Source organism: Schistosoma haematobium, chromosome ZW (assembly GCF_000699445.3).
Source record: "Schistosoma haematobium chromosome ZW, whole genome shotgun sequence".
Classification (NCBI taxonomy): Eukaryota; Metazoa; Platyhelminthes; class Trematoda; order Strigeidida; family Schistosomatidae; genus Schistosoma; species Schistosoma haematobium.
The window spans coordinates 8,374,192-8,393,146 of NC_067195.1; the positions used below are offsets into that span (position 1 = coordinate 8,374,192).

The 18,955-nt window shown below is 31.6% G+C and overlaps 1 protein-coding gene across 2 annotated transcripts in view; it reads left to right on the forward strand.

Annotated features, from left to right (window-relative positions):
- The window catches only part of HERC4_1 (putative E3 ubiquitin-protein ligase herc4), a 46,456-nt gene extending 27,582 nt beyond the window's left edge, over positions 1-18,874 (forward strand). The window contains exons 9-19 of one of the 2 annotated variants that reach the window (XM_051210305.1): positions 743-792; positions 2,359-2,418; positions 4,705-4,764; positions 7,632-7,754; positions 8,975-9,256; positions 11,907-11,954; positions 13,031-13,126; positions 13,928-14,161; positions 14,749-14,967; positions 15,465-15,671; positions 17,211-18,874. In XM_051210305.1, the coding sequence (XP_051070290.1) occupies positions 743-792; positions 2,359-2,418; positions 4,705-4,764; positions 7,632-7,754; positions 8,975-9,256; positions 11,907-11,954; positions 13,031-13,126; positions 13,928-14,161; positions 14,749-14,967; positions 15,465-15,671; positions 17,211-17,366 (1,535 nt within the window). In that variant the 3' untranslated portion in view covers positions 17,367-18,874. Of the gene's footprint in view, positions 1-742; positions 793-2,358; positions 2,419-4,704; positions 4,765-7,631; positions 7,755-8,974; positions 9,257-11,906; positions 11,955-13,030; positions 13,127-13,927; positions 14,562-14,748; positions 14,968-15,464; positions 15,672-17,210 lie in introns of those variants that run through there. The other variant, XM_051210306.1, reaches the window with a different exon arrangement.
- Positions 18,875-18,955: the final 81 nt, after the last annotated feature.

Sequence of the window (18,955 nt, forward strand, 5' to 3'; positions counted from 1 at the left end):
TATTAGCATGGCTTATTCTAATTGTCAATGACTTTGTTGACTGATGCTATGTTTTCGTTTCTCTGTCTGTTATGACTTTTGCCCTGTTAATCTTGACGTGACAAAATCGCCAATCCAAATAGCGACTTATATGACCTTGTTCTTGTGCTAAGCCAATGACACGTCAAAACAGCACTAGCAGCCTTGTATTAACTCTGAATCCTTATTGGCCCTTCTCTTCTAGCCCTGCCCGTTGAGTCGATAAAACAATCTCAGCCTCGTATATTTCAAACATACGTGGTTTATATACATGCAAATCAGATCGTGTGACACCATAAAATTAAAATCAATGACTATACAAGATCAAGTCAAAAGTGACTGTGAGTTTAGGAATGAGTTAAGAATGGTAGATCGTATTGCAGTAACCAATAGATCAAAGTAATACGAATATATATATAATCTAGTTACTTCATAGTTATCCAATAGGAATATTTGCAATAATGGTCCATAAATAATTCATAGCAGTTACCATTCATTTACTCTTCGTTCGGATATAACGCTGTCCCCAGCTTATTTATGATAACATAAATAATTACTTTGAATTAACTTATTTTAAACAATTGTGGAAAGTATTCCTGTCGAATTAGTTATTAGTATATGCATATATTACTACTACAGAGATAGATTCTTGTCAATTGTCTTTTACATTCGATTGTGTTCTATAATACTCAACAAATATTTCTGTCACATCTTTTATTTACAGATCGGTGGTTTACAAAAATGCAACCACGTTATTTGAAAAAATTAGTTCTGGTATGTATTTTTTTTCTCCATTGTATCATGTATTTGTTTAAATGAACAGTTGTAGAAGTTTAATTGAATCTTCCCATTGATGTTTAGGACTGAAATTGATCAGTCTCTTATTGGCATATGTGCTTATAAAGTTGTAGAAGTTGATTTATGCGTATTTAAAAAAAAGAAATTTGTTTATAAGTATGGTGAAATGTTTAAAAGTGGATTAAACACTATGAATTTACAAATACCAAGCAACTAAGCGAACTTAAAATAACCAGGTTGTTCAGACCGAACAAAACCTCAGAAAATAGCGTAAACCGAAATATCGAATAAGTGTGAGAAAAGAATTGCTGTTTCAATTCGCAAAGTAAGGCATAAAGAAATACAATAAAGAGATTATTTTACAATAAGGTATACCACCGCACTAAAAGTTTGAATTTTGTCTGTAACTACTTATTACGAACAAGTAGTAAGCCGATTTACTTATAAAGAGTACATGGTCAGAGTGAAGATTGAAGAATATTTTAGATGTAATAACAGTTTTAAGCTTCTGATATCTGTTTTGTTTACTCGAAGTTTGGCTAAGTTTGTGTTGACTTTGTAAAATGAACCTTAAATACTAAAGTTTACATCACTTATGTTCAGATGAAAATATCTTTCAGTCTGTGTATTGATGTTCACCTTCATACTTCTGTTTTCTATATTATAAATAAATTAATATTTCGTAAATAATTACTAAAACTTTACTGGTTTATAGGTATGATTAACGTATCGCAAAAGGGATTGTAACATATAAATGAAAGAAACATTTAAGAATACTGTATTTGAAAAGACATAATTCATAGAGTAGTTTGTTAGAATATTTCTCACAGAGCTGTTAAGAAATTCAAGCATCTGTTAGAAATCAATATTTGTCTTTTGTAAGAGAACTGAAACATCAAGTTTACAAATGAATGATCTAGGTAAAAGCGATCTCAATCGCGTTACTTAGTACTTATAATAATAATTTACAACAATATAAAAGTAAACAAACCTAAGGACACGAACAGATTGCAAATAAATGTCGGTTTTCTCGTTCTTTTTTGATAACATGTTCACTTAGACTACTATTATTTCATAGTGGATAAATCCACATATACCTTTTTAATATTGTTCTTCATCACATATATATGCACTACAGTTATCTTTGTAATTTAAAACACTCATATTGAATAGCATTCACCATATTCAGCATTGACTCAATATACTTGGTTTCATTTATCAATATGTTAATTTACCATTAATTCATCAGGTTTTACTGGAAAACTTATTTTTCGATTGAAACATTTGCTATTTGAAGACAATAACTAGTTCAAATTGTAACAGGTTGTTGTGTATTGTGTTTTAGTTTTTCTTATATAAGCCAATATAATCACAGTCTGTTTACACCGTATCATCAATTTAAGTTTGGTAAATAATTTCATCATTACACGAAGTTTGTGAACCACGTAATAACGGTATATAGATCAGTTTATTATTATTGACATTCTTACAATTATCTGTTATACAAATAGTTTGCTGATTTTTTTTGTCCCAACTATATAGAATTTGAATAATTTAATTTCATATATATTGGACATGCAACCAGCTTCAGCGTACAGTCAAGTAAGTTGGTTAACTACTAACAAACTGATATTCAGATTGTTATATTCTAATGTTTAGTTGTTCGTTTGTGTTGAGATCATTGAGTGAGTAGTACTAAGGTTATACACGGACCACTAGGTAAAAATGACAAATTGTTTGATGAAGTAATGTGTCTTCAACTACCTCCGTAATTAGGATATGTATTACTTATGTTCAACCAAAGTGAAACCAAAACGCCAAATCAGTTCATCTTGTTATTAGCCTAGTCATATTAATCAATGTAGACTGGTTGGTTAAAGTATATTTAATTATCGCAGTGAGTAAATGTAGATGTTAAACGGTATGGTTCAGAATCGATCACAATCGAGTAAATGTATAGACTCTTCACCCTTCATTAGATCTTTAGTTTTGAAATAATTATAATTCCTATTTTATTCCATAAATTCATCCTTTGTTCTCAAATCGTACTGTCTATCCTTAATACTTTTTTAACATCAATGAAACTGTTATTACTTTCACTACTCTACTATTTCTTTTGATTATTTCTTCTTGATGTCCTGCTATATTGTGCTATGCTGAACCGAAGTACATAACTACTTAATAGTTTTACTCAAATTTAGACGTTTAGCATTTTGATAAGTCGTTTACGTGAATTCTTAGTTCCCATAAATTTTTTGAACTTGAATCCCGAACGAAAAAAACAATATCGGATAATATGAAAAAACTTCTGTCTCCTAAGTTATTCATTATACAACAAATAAGGATATTTGTAGTATTTTATATCATTTTGGGATTATAGAAACTTCTGGAAAACAGACCAAATTCATCAATAAAATAAATTACTTTCCAGTCAGTTAATCATAACACAATCAGTCGTCTTCTAGAATTTTCTTGGAGGTTTCCTAAAAAGCTCTGCTTGGTCGGAGTATTTTGAACACTTTCTCCAGTTTCTAATGATTTCTTTGAAGAACTATCAAGAGCCAACCTACTTTATGACTGATATCTAGTCATGGTTATGTGTTACGATGATACATTTAACGTGAAAACGATCTCCTCAACCAATCAACCTCTAAAATCTATGACAAATATTTTGCAGAAAAATAGTCTATTGGTTAACTTTTTTTAGTTCAGTAAAATATATTTAATTACTTTAAATAACTAATCGAATATACAAATGATGGTCACAAAATAATCAGTGCTTCTAGGTTTTCCATGGTGGTCTAGCTCCAATCGACCTATGATCTCAACTTTTGAAATTCAGATGTGTTGGTTTAGTGTTTTAGATTATCCTGCCTATTTAACACTTATTCAAGTGTTAGACAATTTTTTCTATTAAGTAATTAATTAGCATCAGGTTTTATTATTTGTTTGAAAATGGGAGATGTTTATTTTGCTCGGAGAGTCGGTGTTCACCGTTGTGAGATTACTGAATAGTAGCTAATTTTCAGAATTTCCACTGATTTCCTGTGAAAGCGATTAAAAAGAATTCATTACTGAATAATAATATTATTATTTACTGAAATCCCTAGCCCTATATACAACGCTTGTTTGCTTAAATATTACTAAAGTCCAGTAATCAGTTAATGAATTAAAATCCTGTAAATACCAAAAATAGTTTCTGATCAGTTTATTTGATTGATCACTAATTAATGTCGATTGGATTCTGTCGATCAAGTTGCAATATAGCCACATATACTCTCGCTCAATAATCAGTGATTACTAATATGTTGTCCTATTAGCTATGTGGTGTGCCCTGACTATTTCAGTACTAACCACTCAAACTGTGAACCTGGATGACGTGGCTTTGAATCCTCCAGGAAATATCAGTTCTCTCTAGATCGCAGTTACGATTTGCTGACAAGTATCAACTAGCATGGCACTTAGGTTAAGTAGAATTTTCTGTCAATTAAATTGAACAAACTAATATTTGATTATTTTTGTCAAAAAAAGGTCTACAAATAAATCTCATAAATCTAACTCTTCCTCACACACTAAAAATTTTCCATTCTGACCTCATATTCCTCCTCTTTTCAGTTCCTTCCCTTTTTTATGTTACACAACTAAATTCTTTTTTTCTGTTGCAATGTTATGCATATTTTGCAAAAGAGTAGTTTCTACTTTATCTGATATTCATTTAACATGATTTATATGTATGTAGTTTATCGGGTGAAAATAATAAAAACTAATTTTTCCTTGAATTAAACTACACAAGAGCAGATCTTATCATCGGTTTGCTTTTTTGCCCGATAGTATGATCAAATTGATAATAAGAGAATTACATGTAGTTTTATTTCTTTTCTTTTACAGCGTAAATTAAAAGAAGAAAGCATTCGTCAAGCATTGGAATTTATGAAACGTTTACATCGAGTAAATATTTGTGTAATGTATTTATTATGTTTGTGTTCATATCTCAGTAGTTTTTGGATAAAAGTGTACATTTATTGTTTGATGATTGGTTCATTATTCATTTGGATATAGTTTTGAGCATACTTACTTACGCCTGTTACCCTTCATGAAGGAACATAGGCCGCCCACTAGCATTTCAAAATATAAAGGATAGAATATTCATGAAAATATTATGCCATCTTGTCAAATAAACATCAATGGAAAAAATTTTTTTGCTAGTGAATAGTAGATCAGTTTTACTATTTTTGCGACTCGTCAGTTTGATTTAACAGCCTGCGATTTAGCTATTCGACGACTGAATGAGCGAACGATGAATAAACCATGAACATAATTTTTTTGGTTTTGATGTTGTATATTCTACTTGGGCTTTCCTCGTTTGGGTAAGGGTAATAATAAAAAGCCTAGTACGAATTAAGTTGGATAAATTTTCAGATATTCTTTTACTTAGACAAACAGGAAGATAAGAAGCGAGGCAGAAAAGGTAAACGTCCCAACTCAAGTTAGCAAAGCGTGACTCCCTATTTATAATCAATCGGGAATGAAAGATAAAGAAATATGACAAAGGGAGTTAGTGACAAATACAACTAAACTCATACGTTCAAATAATTACTATGTAAGTTACTAGTGAATAACTAATAAAGTCGAATATGTGTTTAGATGTTGGCTCAGAAAGATCAGATTAATTAGTATGTTCAAAAGGTAGAGATAATCCACCTAGTCGTGACACAATGATAAATACTGCAGATCCACTTGAATCACAGTTTGTGCTGATGAGTATCTGATTTTATTCGAGCATCTATCATTTCATACCTCCAAGTGGATTATCTGCTTAAATTCCTATATTTTACCGTGTAGGAGGTTAAGATGCAGATGCTAATGTCCTGGTTACACTTACCAGATATTTACTATTGTACCACAATTACAACACTAGGTCAACTTCACTTACACTGATGAACATAACAGAAAAGAGTGAAAGATCAGTCATTTATAATGTAGCGAAATATAGTACAATTGTTCAATGTATATTCTTTATACATAAATATTCATAACAATTTAGTACAGCAAAATGGTTAAACAGCGAATTATAGGATAGATAAAACTAACATATGGACTCGCTTTCAAACTGTTGTATACTTTCGACATGTATCTTGATGATTGAAAGTGTAAACATCATAACAGATCTCTTGTAAGCTTTCTCTCAACTACTGAGTTGTAACCAGCTCTCGTTCAGCCACTGTTTTTTTTATGAGGAGTTTAGTTTTCAATTTAATTACTTTCACATGTTAATTGGTCAACCAAAACCAGGTTGTCTATACATGTGAACATAACTCAGATTGACAATAAATATCTTGATAGGCTGACTCCTAAGTCTTGGGTTAGCCACCTTTAGCTCTCATGCAACTTGAGCCGGCCTGTCTTGTTCCTCGATATAGGGGATAAATAACATATACCCTAACCACTTGGGATGATAGAGATTTACAGCCTTATCAACTCAATACCCTCCTGCTATACCCTTGGTCCGTCTCCCTAATATATAGGGGAAAATTTGTCTTGATCCACTTTAAAGCCTTGACACGATAGGCTATTTAGTTCACCCTTAATACGTGAGTTCAATTTGTGACCAAACGGCCTTGGAAGGCAGACAGATGAAAAATATCTTACCACCTGATTCGTTGACAAGCAAGAGAGAAGAAAGACAAAGTGGTTGGAATATCACTCGTTTTATTCCTTTTTCAGATCAACGAAAATAGACCCATGAAAAAACAGATAGTATAAACCAGGGACAAAACTAAATGTATACCAAATATGTGAAACAATTTTCCCTGAAATCGCTTCCGTTGTTCTTCATTGACTCTGTTCCTCTCTTCACATCACTACATCTATTTTCACTATTCCTTACTCGGTCATTCTATCATTCGCAAGCATTGCTTTGAAAACATCTATCATCAAATACTGATAACCTCAATCTTTAAAAACCATATTTTATTACTGTAGAGTGAAACAGCAAACTGTTTCACAGTATACTCTTTATTTGATAGTCAGATTAATCTTTTCATAGGTTGTGCGAGGTTTGTGTATCTGTACCTAGTTTTCATCAAACACGTCTTTATTAATCTTGTAACGTGTGGACTGCAGATTAGATACACAGCGTAATTATCGATCGGATCAATGACACGTAAAACACGTAAGGACGACCTAGAGCCCTGATTGGCCCTGCCTCCCTGTTTAGCCCAGCCAGTTGAGTCCAGAACGCAAGTCTCTGCCTCTGAGATATGAATTGTTATATTTCAAACATACTCTGTTTATATACCAATCAACCAGACCACATCGTACCATAAAATAGAAAACAACATTTGTACAATATTTAACAAGTGAAATAAATATTGACCAATAGGGAATGTCCATTTAAAGTCCAAGGACACCATTGGACTTAACATGATAATTATTGGTATATTTTTCTGAATATCCCAACAATTAACATGACATTCGTATAGCATTGTTGAAATGCTTCGCTCTCTGTTAAAATTAACTGTAGAACACTGAAGTAAGTTTATTCATCCAAATTTAAGCTACATTTAGAACAGTGTGTGCAAATGAGTAATTCAGTTTAATCTTATTCACTAAAAAATATAACTTCGTCTTTTAGTGTTTATGTGTGTGACGATTAGTGTTACTATTCAATGCAGGTCAGACTGAGTGTAAACGGGGCGTGATTAATCAGTTATTAAAACTGAATTATATTTTATTTGTTTGCATATCAACCAATTCACGTTATTTCACTTATAAAGCAAAATACTCTATGTATATTCTTTGAAAATTAAATTTAGGTTAATGAAAATCATCCCAATCCAATCTCTTATAATAGTTTTTATCTACCATCGTTAAAAGATAAAATTAATATAGGAAGCGCATTCGTAAATTGGTTACAAGAATGTAATTCCGGTGGAATGGTAAGTAGATGACATTTGAATTTAATCATCTATATTAATTAATAAATTAATTACGTGTTATTTATACCAAATAAGCGGTTGTTAGTTATTAGACATTAATAAACTAAAATTTATTCGGATGATACGTAAATGACCATCATCTTGAGTCAGTCTGATGTTTATTTATGACATTTGGATAGGAGATTGCTCAGTGTTTTTCCTGATGCTTCGGGGGCATTCACCATGCTTCATTCCCCTGCCTATTTATCAACACCTCTGCAACCCATCTTTGTTCCCGAAATTCAAAATGTTCATATAGGAGGGGCACTGAAGAGATGTGAAGACGATAAAACTTGGAACGATGAGAGTGACTAAGTGGAAAAACGTCATATTGTTACTTAAGTAAGTTGCTTATGTAAATACATAGAGCTTCGTTATACATAATACTCGACTCACATGATTCTGATAAATCAGAACTTAAGTAATTATTGTAACAGAAAGAACTACTTGTTCGTGCGATCTGGAGACTAACAATTTTGTTTGTTACATTGTGAACTAACTTTAGGTAGATGACCGCTTAATCAAGTAGAAATCAGCATCCTTTTTTAGTATGTAACCTCGCATCAGTGTAGTCTTACAACTTCCCTATGAATGAAACCGAGGAAATTGATGTATTTTAGTAAGCATATGTTTGGAAGTTAAGGGTATTAAACGATCATCATAAATCTTCCTGCACTAATATTGTCGATTGTGTTAAAGATAAGACACTACTTTAAAGTGAAGACCTTTAAATTTGGGGTTTTGTCTCAACTTATGATCGAACTACTGAATATTGAATACCTTGAACAGCGAAGAATTAATTGCTGTAGATGTTAAACATTTTCTATTGGGACCCCTAACTGACCTGTGTTAGATAACTAATGAGGAAAGAAAGAACTGCTCTATCAGGGATCAAACTCTAGACCTGCACATCGAACCCAGGAACTTCGACCTCGCACGCGAACGCTTAACCTTTAATCCATCTAGATTTACATTCAACGGCTTGATTCTCGCGTGCAAGGACGTAGGCGTGCAGTGCTGAGCAGTTCCATGATCTTCCATTGCTTCCTGGTTTCAAATGGTGGTCGGTTCATAATTTCAATAAAATTTAATAGTTTCTACAACCACATACTGACAGTTAAATTATTGTTTGATTTTATTATAATTTTTCCGTTAACTTGTTTTTTTCCATTATCAAACAGCGTTTCTTTTCATTCTGCGATTATCCATTTGTATTTGACGCTGCATCCAAAGCTGAAATGCTTAACATTGAAGCTCGTTTAACAATGCAACAAGCTATGTCACAAGCGCAACAGTCTGCCATTTTTCAAAGTTTACTCTCACCATTTATTGGTTCACGTATGTATGATGGCGGTACAACATCACCGTACTTCACCATTATTGTTAGACGTGACAATATTCTTCAAGATACACTTTCTAATTTGACAATGGCTAATCCAGCTGACTTCAAGAAGTTACTTAGGGTTTGTAATTGTGTATAATTCTCTTCTCTGGTTTCTGTTGACATATTTGTGTTTTGTTTGCTTTGTGCTATGGGTTTATGATCTAAGTTTTAATAATTGTTAAATAATATCTGCATACTCATGTTGTAAATCACAGTTCCTGGCGCCTCACTCACTGATATGTCACAACCCTGTTGTTTCTATCAGTGTCTATGTTTTGTATGTATGACGTACATACATCACTTGACTTTCATAACTTAACTTGGGCTGATGTTGTTAATTCATTTTACAGTATGTTTTGAGAAGTCTCGTGAAAATATAAGGTCGGATCAGCGATACATATTATTCTCTATTTATATATGCTTGTTCAACTATTCAATAATATTCAAAGTTGTGAAATTATAAAGTGATAGAATAATAATTTGTCAATGTTTGAAAAAACACATCGTATATTGAGTTATGTTATTAACATCGGTTCCATTTATTCACAAACCGTCAAAAAATGTATTAATTATTTCATTTCCCTCTAACAATAGGCAAGGCTTTAATTTGTCTGGGATGAATTAAAGCAATCCGGTTTCGATCAATACCGTTGAAGACATTTGGACAGTCTCTCATATCGTGGATGGATACTTCTTCTAGGGACACCTGAAACAAAACTGGATTAGTAGAGTTCTTGACGAGTTGGGTGTTTGACCGCAGTGGCTAAGGGACAACTCCTTGAGACTGATCAAAAACGGCTTCTCCATAAGATATTGAAGTATTTTAAAGTGCTTCTGATAACTAGAATCCCTGAGCATGAGATGTGGTGTGTTGTTTTAAGACCTGATGTTTTTTTAAAACCTCTTAGGTTTTGAGGAGTCAGCATCGTTAGAAGTGCTGTTTATCTGATGTAACAGCTTACTGCGATCATGTCCTTATACAGTCATCAGTATCCCTTCTGGTTCAAACCTTAAGTTACTGCTTCCAGTATTTTCGCTCTGCAACCGATCGTCCTGGCATAGTTGGAGCGAACCAAAAAAAAAAACTGTCGTTTCAACCAATTTAACTAGACTGAGTCATTAAGACATCCATGTCCCATTGCTACTACTGCTACCACATTGTGTTCATCTACTTAAGAGCGAATCGTTTCATTATAATCTTCAACTTGTTACAACTTAGAAATTTCCCCGATCAATTGAATCATTTTTATTCATCAAGGTTTCTCATAGTTTTTATATGACTAATATAAACTTGTAATGAAATAATCATTCTTTTTTGGTTATAAATTATTAGTGGAAAACCAAATAATGATTTTTTTCTAAGAAAAGACAACAACTGAGTTTCTTCTTATTTCTTTTCCCGTTAAATAATGAACAAATAAATTTGATTATCTAATATTGTTGTCGAAAACTCTCGTCAATAACTGAATTATTCTTCACTTCTCTTTTTTTTCAAACCTTATCCATTTACGTCGATATAATTATTGTTTAATAAAAAAACAGGGGGGGTAGGTTTTTATTTCTTTTTTAAGTGAAATGATGCGAATGAAATCAAATAAACCACAATTTTTTGTTACATATAACCAGTTTTGTTATTTCTTCATATATATATATATATATATATATATATATATATATAGATCTTATCGACTGGATAATAACCGTAATCTAGTTTAATGTTCATACTGGAAAATTAACCCTGTGTTTATGATTTCGATTGTTTAAAAAAAATGTTATATATTACAATTAGAAAATAAAATAGTACTATACATTCTGAATTTCATCGGTGCTTGGTCACGATTAAAATCTGTGATCAATGTGTGAATCAATAGATTATTGGGTTATACCCTAATAGCAACTGACCAATTAAGTTTTGATTATAAACAAGAACAATGCTGTCATCAATAATCACACATATTTAATGAAATATCGGACAGGTTCCAGATTTGATGGAATCATATAATTCTTCATGAATAAAGGGAATATATGAAATGAACGAAGTTCAATTCAATATCTGTCAGTGAAAATAAACTTTTAGTTGATACATGTTTATTTGTTGATCTCGGCTAAACTGGTTTCATGTCAGATTATTAATAATCCCAGAAACTTCCAATATTATATCAATCAAGCTATTACTCAGAAGGTTGTTTCTTATATCATTAACTAAGTCTATCAATTACGCCTAACGTTTTACGTCGTTATTATTATTATTATTTTAACCGTTAAAACCCTAATTCATAAACCCGTCTAAAGATGAATCACTTGAAATTTTAGTCTGAATTCATATGAATTGTGTTTGTTTTTCACATTTTCTTCAAATTCAATCATAGTACTTAGGATTTTAGTATTTTAAAAAATCACCCGCGTAAAAACCTATTCAAATCTTATTTCCATGTTTAGTTATCATACTTGTAATTAAAATTCAATTTTAAGTGTTAACTGTCTAACAAGAAATCCAAATGAATTACTTCTCTTTATCTGAAACTCATCATTGTAAACTAATGTCTGTTGTCTGATTTGCTTATTTTTCTTCCGAGAACTGACTAAACCCTAACAGTTCTCGCTTCAAATATGTTTGTACTTTGTGATTTTTCATATTGTAATTTATAAAATTGAATATATATAGTCTCATCAAGCTATTAAAATAAATAACTTCGTTTTCTCTCTTTTCTTTTTTGTTTCTATTTCAGGTGAAATTCGAAAATGAAGAAGCGGTAGATGAAGGTGGTGTAATGAAAGTAAGTAATGCTGATGATAATAAGAAGTCAATCATTGTTAAAATGTTAATGATTTTTAATTTTCCAAACATAAAATTTAAATTATAAAATTAAGCTTCCGTTTAAAGTAGAATTACTTAATATTATCATGGGACTGTAGAGGCTAGTATCCTCTATATCTGACTTCAATAGATAGTATCCCATTAACTGAGTATTCAATACAGTTTAAATCTCCTAGTAGAATTATGGATTTACTCGAGATTATTTAAAAGCCTGAACACCAGTTATAGAGATAGTTTATTGTTGAAGATTGGTAACATCCGCAAGCGTACAGGAAGCAAGCACACAGGGAAAACAAGAGTGTGTATGTGTGTTAAATATCCATATATATTTATGAGTGTTAATCAAGTATGGATAAATTATTGATTGTCTGTGTATTACAACCAATGTGAGAATAGATTAAAAATTGATGTACAGAAATGTGCTCAATCATACTCACACAGAAAATTACATGGTGGATCAAGTGTCTAAATTACGGTGAGCAGATAAATAATAAAATAGTTGAATGAGCTTACTACAGGACCTCCAAACGTCCTCGTACGGCTGGGGATGTGGGGTGTCCTCTCAAAATGCTATCACATAACCACACGTATATACCCACTGCCAGCGAAATCATACTCATTCCTTCTTGAAGCAGGGTAGTTGTTTACTGAGGCAAAGAAAACCAGATGTCCGTTGTTTTAACCGGGTTTGTGGGTATGGAGGATCCACCTATGGAAGTCGGAAGACCCTGAATCCAAAGCAATATTGCATACAGGCTCCAGGATTCTAAGGTAATAAATGGCATATGGTCATCGGCTACCGTAGGACTGAATATCCCAACATTGTTCCTCTATCTTGTGGACTAGACCTCTAGGTCTGAGGGTCGATTAGTGGTCCCTATCATGGGATATCTATCCATCGAAAGTATAACCAACCTGTGTCCCTGTAAATATTTTTCATCTGGTACTTTATTCAATCAAATATTCTATCTTAATTATGTTTATATACATGGAAGTATTAGTTTTACTGTTGTTGTTTTTTTATATCTCTTCAAGGAATTTTTCTTATTAGTTATGCGAGATTTACTCAATCCTGTGTATGGAATGTTTCGTTGTTACTCAGAATCTCGAATGTTATGGTTTAGTGAATCGGTAAGCTGGAGTTTTTTCCGTTGCTTCAAAAACGACCATTCTATTATTTTCTCAAAATCTCTACTCATTTTATCCTGTGAAGCAGCCTATTGTGTGAATTATCCTTATATTATGACAACTTGGGTTTTCAGTTGAATTACTCAAAGCATTCGGTTATCAATGAATAAGTTTTATGTTTAGATTGAGCTTTATCTATTTCATTAAGCAATGTGGCTTCAGGTCAAGTATATAAATCATTTTTAGTAAATGAGTTACATCATCATTACTGTATTTATTGATAATTGAATTACATGCCTAAACAGCATCGAGTGCACTTTTTCGTCAGAGATGAACTCTAGTTGCTTATTCGTTTCACAACTTTTTAACAGTAATACACTTAGTTCAATAAGTCTTAATATGCATAATTCTTACACAGTATTTCGTAACGTCTCATATACAGCTTTCTATCGTTGAGATTGATGTACCATTCAAACTAGTTTCTAACATATTTATTTTGTATTGGTCTTAATTTTTGGTTGACATATTTTCGGTATACTTTGTTCTCATGTTTGATTGGACAACTTGGAATTACACACAGTTGCACAAACCTCAACATTCTATTTTATGTAGTGAATTCTGAATTGTGAATCTGTTCACTATTGTTTATTCAATCACTGTTCGATTATATCATTTAGAAATCATATGCGTTTGTTGATTGTAATTATATATTGCATAAAACGGATGGATTTGTGTTAGTGAGTAGTTTGTTGGTTTGTCTACTGATTTTTCTCTTCACACTCTTCTTTTCTGATTTCTCTTCAGACAATGGAAAGTGAAAATGTCTTCCTAATGGTCGGTATCCTATGTGGTTTAGCCATTTACAACTCCATTATTGTCGATTTAAGTTTTCCATTAGCGATGTTTCGTAAATTGCTAGGTGAAACACCGGGATTAGATGATCTAAAAGAATTGGATCCAATTGTTGGTCGTTCTTTACAACAATTACTGGATTATGATAATGCGGATTTGGCTGATGTGTTCTGTTTGAATTTCACTGTAAGTTATTGATGTCCCCAAAAACCAATTTCATTAGCGTTTATATTTTCTTGTTTTTTTAATATTCAGAACTGGATTTCATCCAGTCTCTGTTAGCAGGTAAGTTCATCGACAGAACACCTAGTTATTGTCTGTAATTAGAAACTAATTGTGTTTTTGAACGTTTGCCCACAACGCGACCGAGAACATGCATAGCTCAATAACCTATTAAATAGCGCGTTGTGGTTTAAAGTTATTGACATTGGGTAAGAATATCAATACCGAGGTGCAGGTATATTCAGCTAATGATTTCCTTGCAAGACGAAACGCACATCTTAAATTCTACTAATAACTACTGTTTCAAATATTATTATTGTTTTTTTAACTATCATAGTAAGTCTTTTATCCCAGACCATTTCAGACGTATTATTAAACTGTCTGACATTAAATTTCATTGTCAATAAATACTAACTAACTTCTAGTAGAATTCGAGAGCTATGCAAACATTTACATTATATTATATGGATTTTCAATATCATAAAATATACTATTCGGTACAAACCATTAATTAATCTTAATAGTTCCTATCCATTTATTTATTCATCTAGGTTACAATTGATTATTTTGGTGTCAATAAAATTATCCCCCTGATGGAAGATGGTGAAAATATGATTGTCACTCAAGAGAATAAAAGTTTATACGTTGAAAAATATGTTGAATATGTATTTCAGAAATCATGTGAAACACCTTATAAAGCGTTTGAAAAAGGATTTCTTCAAGTTTGTGGTGGTTATTCATTAAAATTGTTTCAACCATCTGAATTACAGGTTTGTTTCTCCTCTGATCTTTATTCTATTCATAATGGGTTCTATCTTCATTTATATATTAATATATCGTAGTATTAATATTTCATATCTAATCTGATAAATTGTCAGTTTAGAAGTTCATTCATTCTACTTTCAATCAATAAATCTCAGGTTGTGAAGTCGTGCTCCATGTACTTCGGTTGTGATAGTCAGATAATATCACTAGCATTCAGATTTAAAGTATGACTTGAGGCCGATTACATAAATGGTGTATACGTTTACCAAGAAGTCTCTATTTGTTCTGCTTAAGTTTACTACAAGGTAATGTAATAAACATTAATATTTTGCAGTAACCATAAGCTTGTGATGACATGATATCAAATAAAAATTCATCTACAATTGGGTTTTTTTCTCTAAGAAATTGATTCAGACATCTGTTACACAATTTTTATTCATCATTTTCATTCAATCTAATAAACTGTCTTTGCTAACATTTTTTATTCTATTCTATACTGTAGTCTTTAGTTGTCGGTTCAGAAGTCGTAAACTGGGATGAACTTCGTCAGAATACAACATATCAAGGTGTCTACTGGGATCGACATCAAGTGATTATATGGTTCTGGGATGTATTATTGTATGATTTTACTATTGAAGAGAAGAAGAAATTTTTACGTTTTCTTACTGGTTGTGATCGTGTACCAATTGTTGGTTTTAGTGGTGTAAAGGTCAGTGTATTGTGTAGAACATGATAACTTATTAGATGTAATTTTAATTCTAAACCTGAATGTTATTTCTAATTATGTTTTCCAAATTTTTAATTTTTATTTTGTCATATCCGATACACATAGTTTCTCATTATTTTAGAAGAAAGTAAAACTTCGCATAACTCTCTTCATATCGGTAAAGCAATATATTTCAGTGTAAAACATATAACCAGAAGGTCAAATAATGTATTTCATGGTTACGAGTTTACATTTCTATTATATTCTAGTAATTTATTTTGCTTGATAGCATTATTTAATGCTATCTACTTCAGGACCTTCGGACCTCACGCTAGGCATTTAACCCCTTGTTTACAGAATCGGTATCCAAGGGTTTACATTTCTAACCTCAGTCAAACAGTAACGCTACGTAATCATCTTCCAGTTCTGTTGGTAGGAAATCGATACACACCCGGCATGGCTGAACTCCATTGGTTGCAGCTTTTCTCTAGAAATCTGGAAATTATTTATTGAAATTAGTTACTACTGCGCACATGGTTAATTATTAGTAGTATAAAAGTTCTCGACAAATGAGTGACTGTCTGAATCCATTAGTCAAGTAGGATAAAATGTTATCGTTTGAAGCAAAAGGGACTGAGACCGAATGCCAAAAGAAACACTAACTATGGGATATAGGTACATTCAACTAACGAATTCCAAATAGAAGGAAATCCGCGGCCCTGATTCCGCTGCTAGCCATATTCTGTCTCCTTTATGCAAAATATTAGTTTTGTTAAACTTCTTAACTTTTGAAAAGTGTACAATCAGAATTTGACACTTATTACCCGTATTCCCCTGCGAGACGTCTATTATTTTTTGATTGAATAGTGTCTTCAGCCTTTTGTGAGCTTCTAAAAACTTTGATGAATTCTCAAGAGCCCTCCATCACAGAGCTGATTTTACTACAATTTCTAATCTACGTCTAGAAACGATGCATAAATCAGAAACTGTATCTGTAACTCTCAACTCCGGGTATACTTTTTTTCCCAAAGTCTAACGTAGAATGCTTTGACCTCTAGCACGCTACAATAAATCTTGAGCTGTGACGAGTAAAAATATAAACAATGATTCTCCATAAAATAGTTTCATGTTACGATTTTCTTAATGCTCACTCCGTGACAACACTTTCAATCAAATTTTAAATATCAAATGTGAAATATTAGCACGATTTCAAAACTCCATTTCAGATAACTCACTCCTGGAGATCATGATTTATGAATCGAATCATTAAAGCGTTAGGTCACCATAATTTCTGCTCTAATTTATTTATAATTACCCCTTATTAATTCATGAATCTTAATTAATTATAATATAGAATTCTTTCACAAAAGCTTCAATTTGGTTGTTTAATCTTAAGATCAATTAATGCATATCAGTTTAATACGGCCTTACTGTATTATACTGAGTTTTTAACACTTTTAGTGTATATACATACATTCTCATATTTCATATTATCCCACAATACAATATACGGTTGTTATTATTATTTCTTTTCTCTTATAGATTACAATTCAACCAAATAATAGTGGTGATGATTTTTTACCTGTAGCACATACATGTGCTAATCTATTAGATTTACCACAATATAGTTGTAAAGAGATATTAGCTAAGAAATTATCACTAGCTATTCAACAAACAGAAGGTTTCGGTTTAGTTTGAATATAAAATTGTCGATTTATTCTCTTGGTTTTCATTTCATTTTGAAATAAATATTCTTGTGTGTGTGTGTGTGTGTGTAGATATTGCATAATTATTACTTTTCTATTGTTATTATTATTTGTAAATTCAATTCAATGATTCTATATCATTTTGGATAAGATAGATAATGATATATAAATATACACTTTGGAACAGATATATTATTGATTGGGAGGATTATTATTTTCATTATAAATCTATTTCAATATTGTATATCTGTTTCCCTTTGTTCTCTTTGTGATTTCTTTCTTTTCTTTTTTCTAATTGTGCTCTTTTTTTACTCTAATTTTGTGTGTGCGATTCTTGTATTGTGTTGTATTTTTTTCTGATTTCTTTTTTTTCCCGTAAAAGTTATATTCAAAGAGGAAACCTAATCTGTTTAGCTCTTCATCATACGCACACTGCAACTACTCACTTTTTTTCTGTCGAATAGGTTTACATGTTTCATTGAATTGAAGTAATGAATTAAATGAATCTGTTTGTTTTCGTCTTTTCTTTGAAAATCAGAAAACATTTTGTTGCTAGTTAATTGAGAAAGGGTAATGATATCATTAGGTTATTTAAAGTATACTAATTAGAGAGAATATTTTGAAACATAGTAATTTATTAAGCAAAGATAGATAGTCGCGCGTTTCGTTCTATTTGGGACTCGTCAGCCACTAGCTACTATCCATCTTTGCTTATAATGTTTATAAATTAAGGCAATACGCACAGTATGCACATATGCCAATAAGATACTGATCAATTGCAGTCCTAAACTTCAATGAGAAGATTCCAGTAAAACAATACCAAGTGAATAGTAATTTACTGCTTAAAACTAGGATATTTAAACGAATGGGTTATGTGTTCAATGAAAGCAACAACAACAAAACAGTTGGGAAATTTGTTTACTTAGATGAGTTAATTTTTTTTTCATGTTAAACTGTCTCTGTAGAAATGTACCATAAATGTATCATTATCGAATAAAATGTACAACTGGTATAACCATAGAATTTTCAACCTACGTCGTTTAAACCATCATGTTTATCGAAGAACGTTAAGAGTCAAGACTCTAGACAATTCGACACGTTCACAAAAAGCAGCTGTTATAACTACAAGAGTATTTCTTAGGATTTACTTCAAATTCATTCGTTGAGATTTTAAAGATGCATTCTCCTCTTTAATGACTCACATCAACTCGACGCCCAAATACTGTGAAACTATTTGATCAAATTTAGACATAATTATATCAGTTCGTTTTAATAAATGTTGTTATAGAGTTGGAAAAAGTGCAGAATATTGATTACATTATTCAATGTATTATTCTATATGAGTAGGATAATATAACTTGTAAATTCTTAAAATATTTTGATTTCAATACAGTGGTCAGTCTTCATGAAAACTAACCTACTATGTCTACTTCTATTCCAGAATTCAATGACTTATTCTTAGTGAACTTAATTAGTTGGAATATATTTTATGACCTGAGTCAAAGTAGAGGGCAACTGACTCGGGTCTGTCAGGTTGTTGAACGTAAACGCTAAGAAACTTCCAGGTAATACATATATATA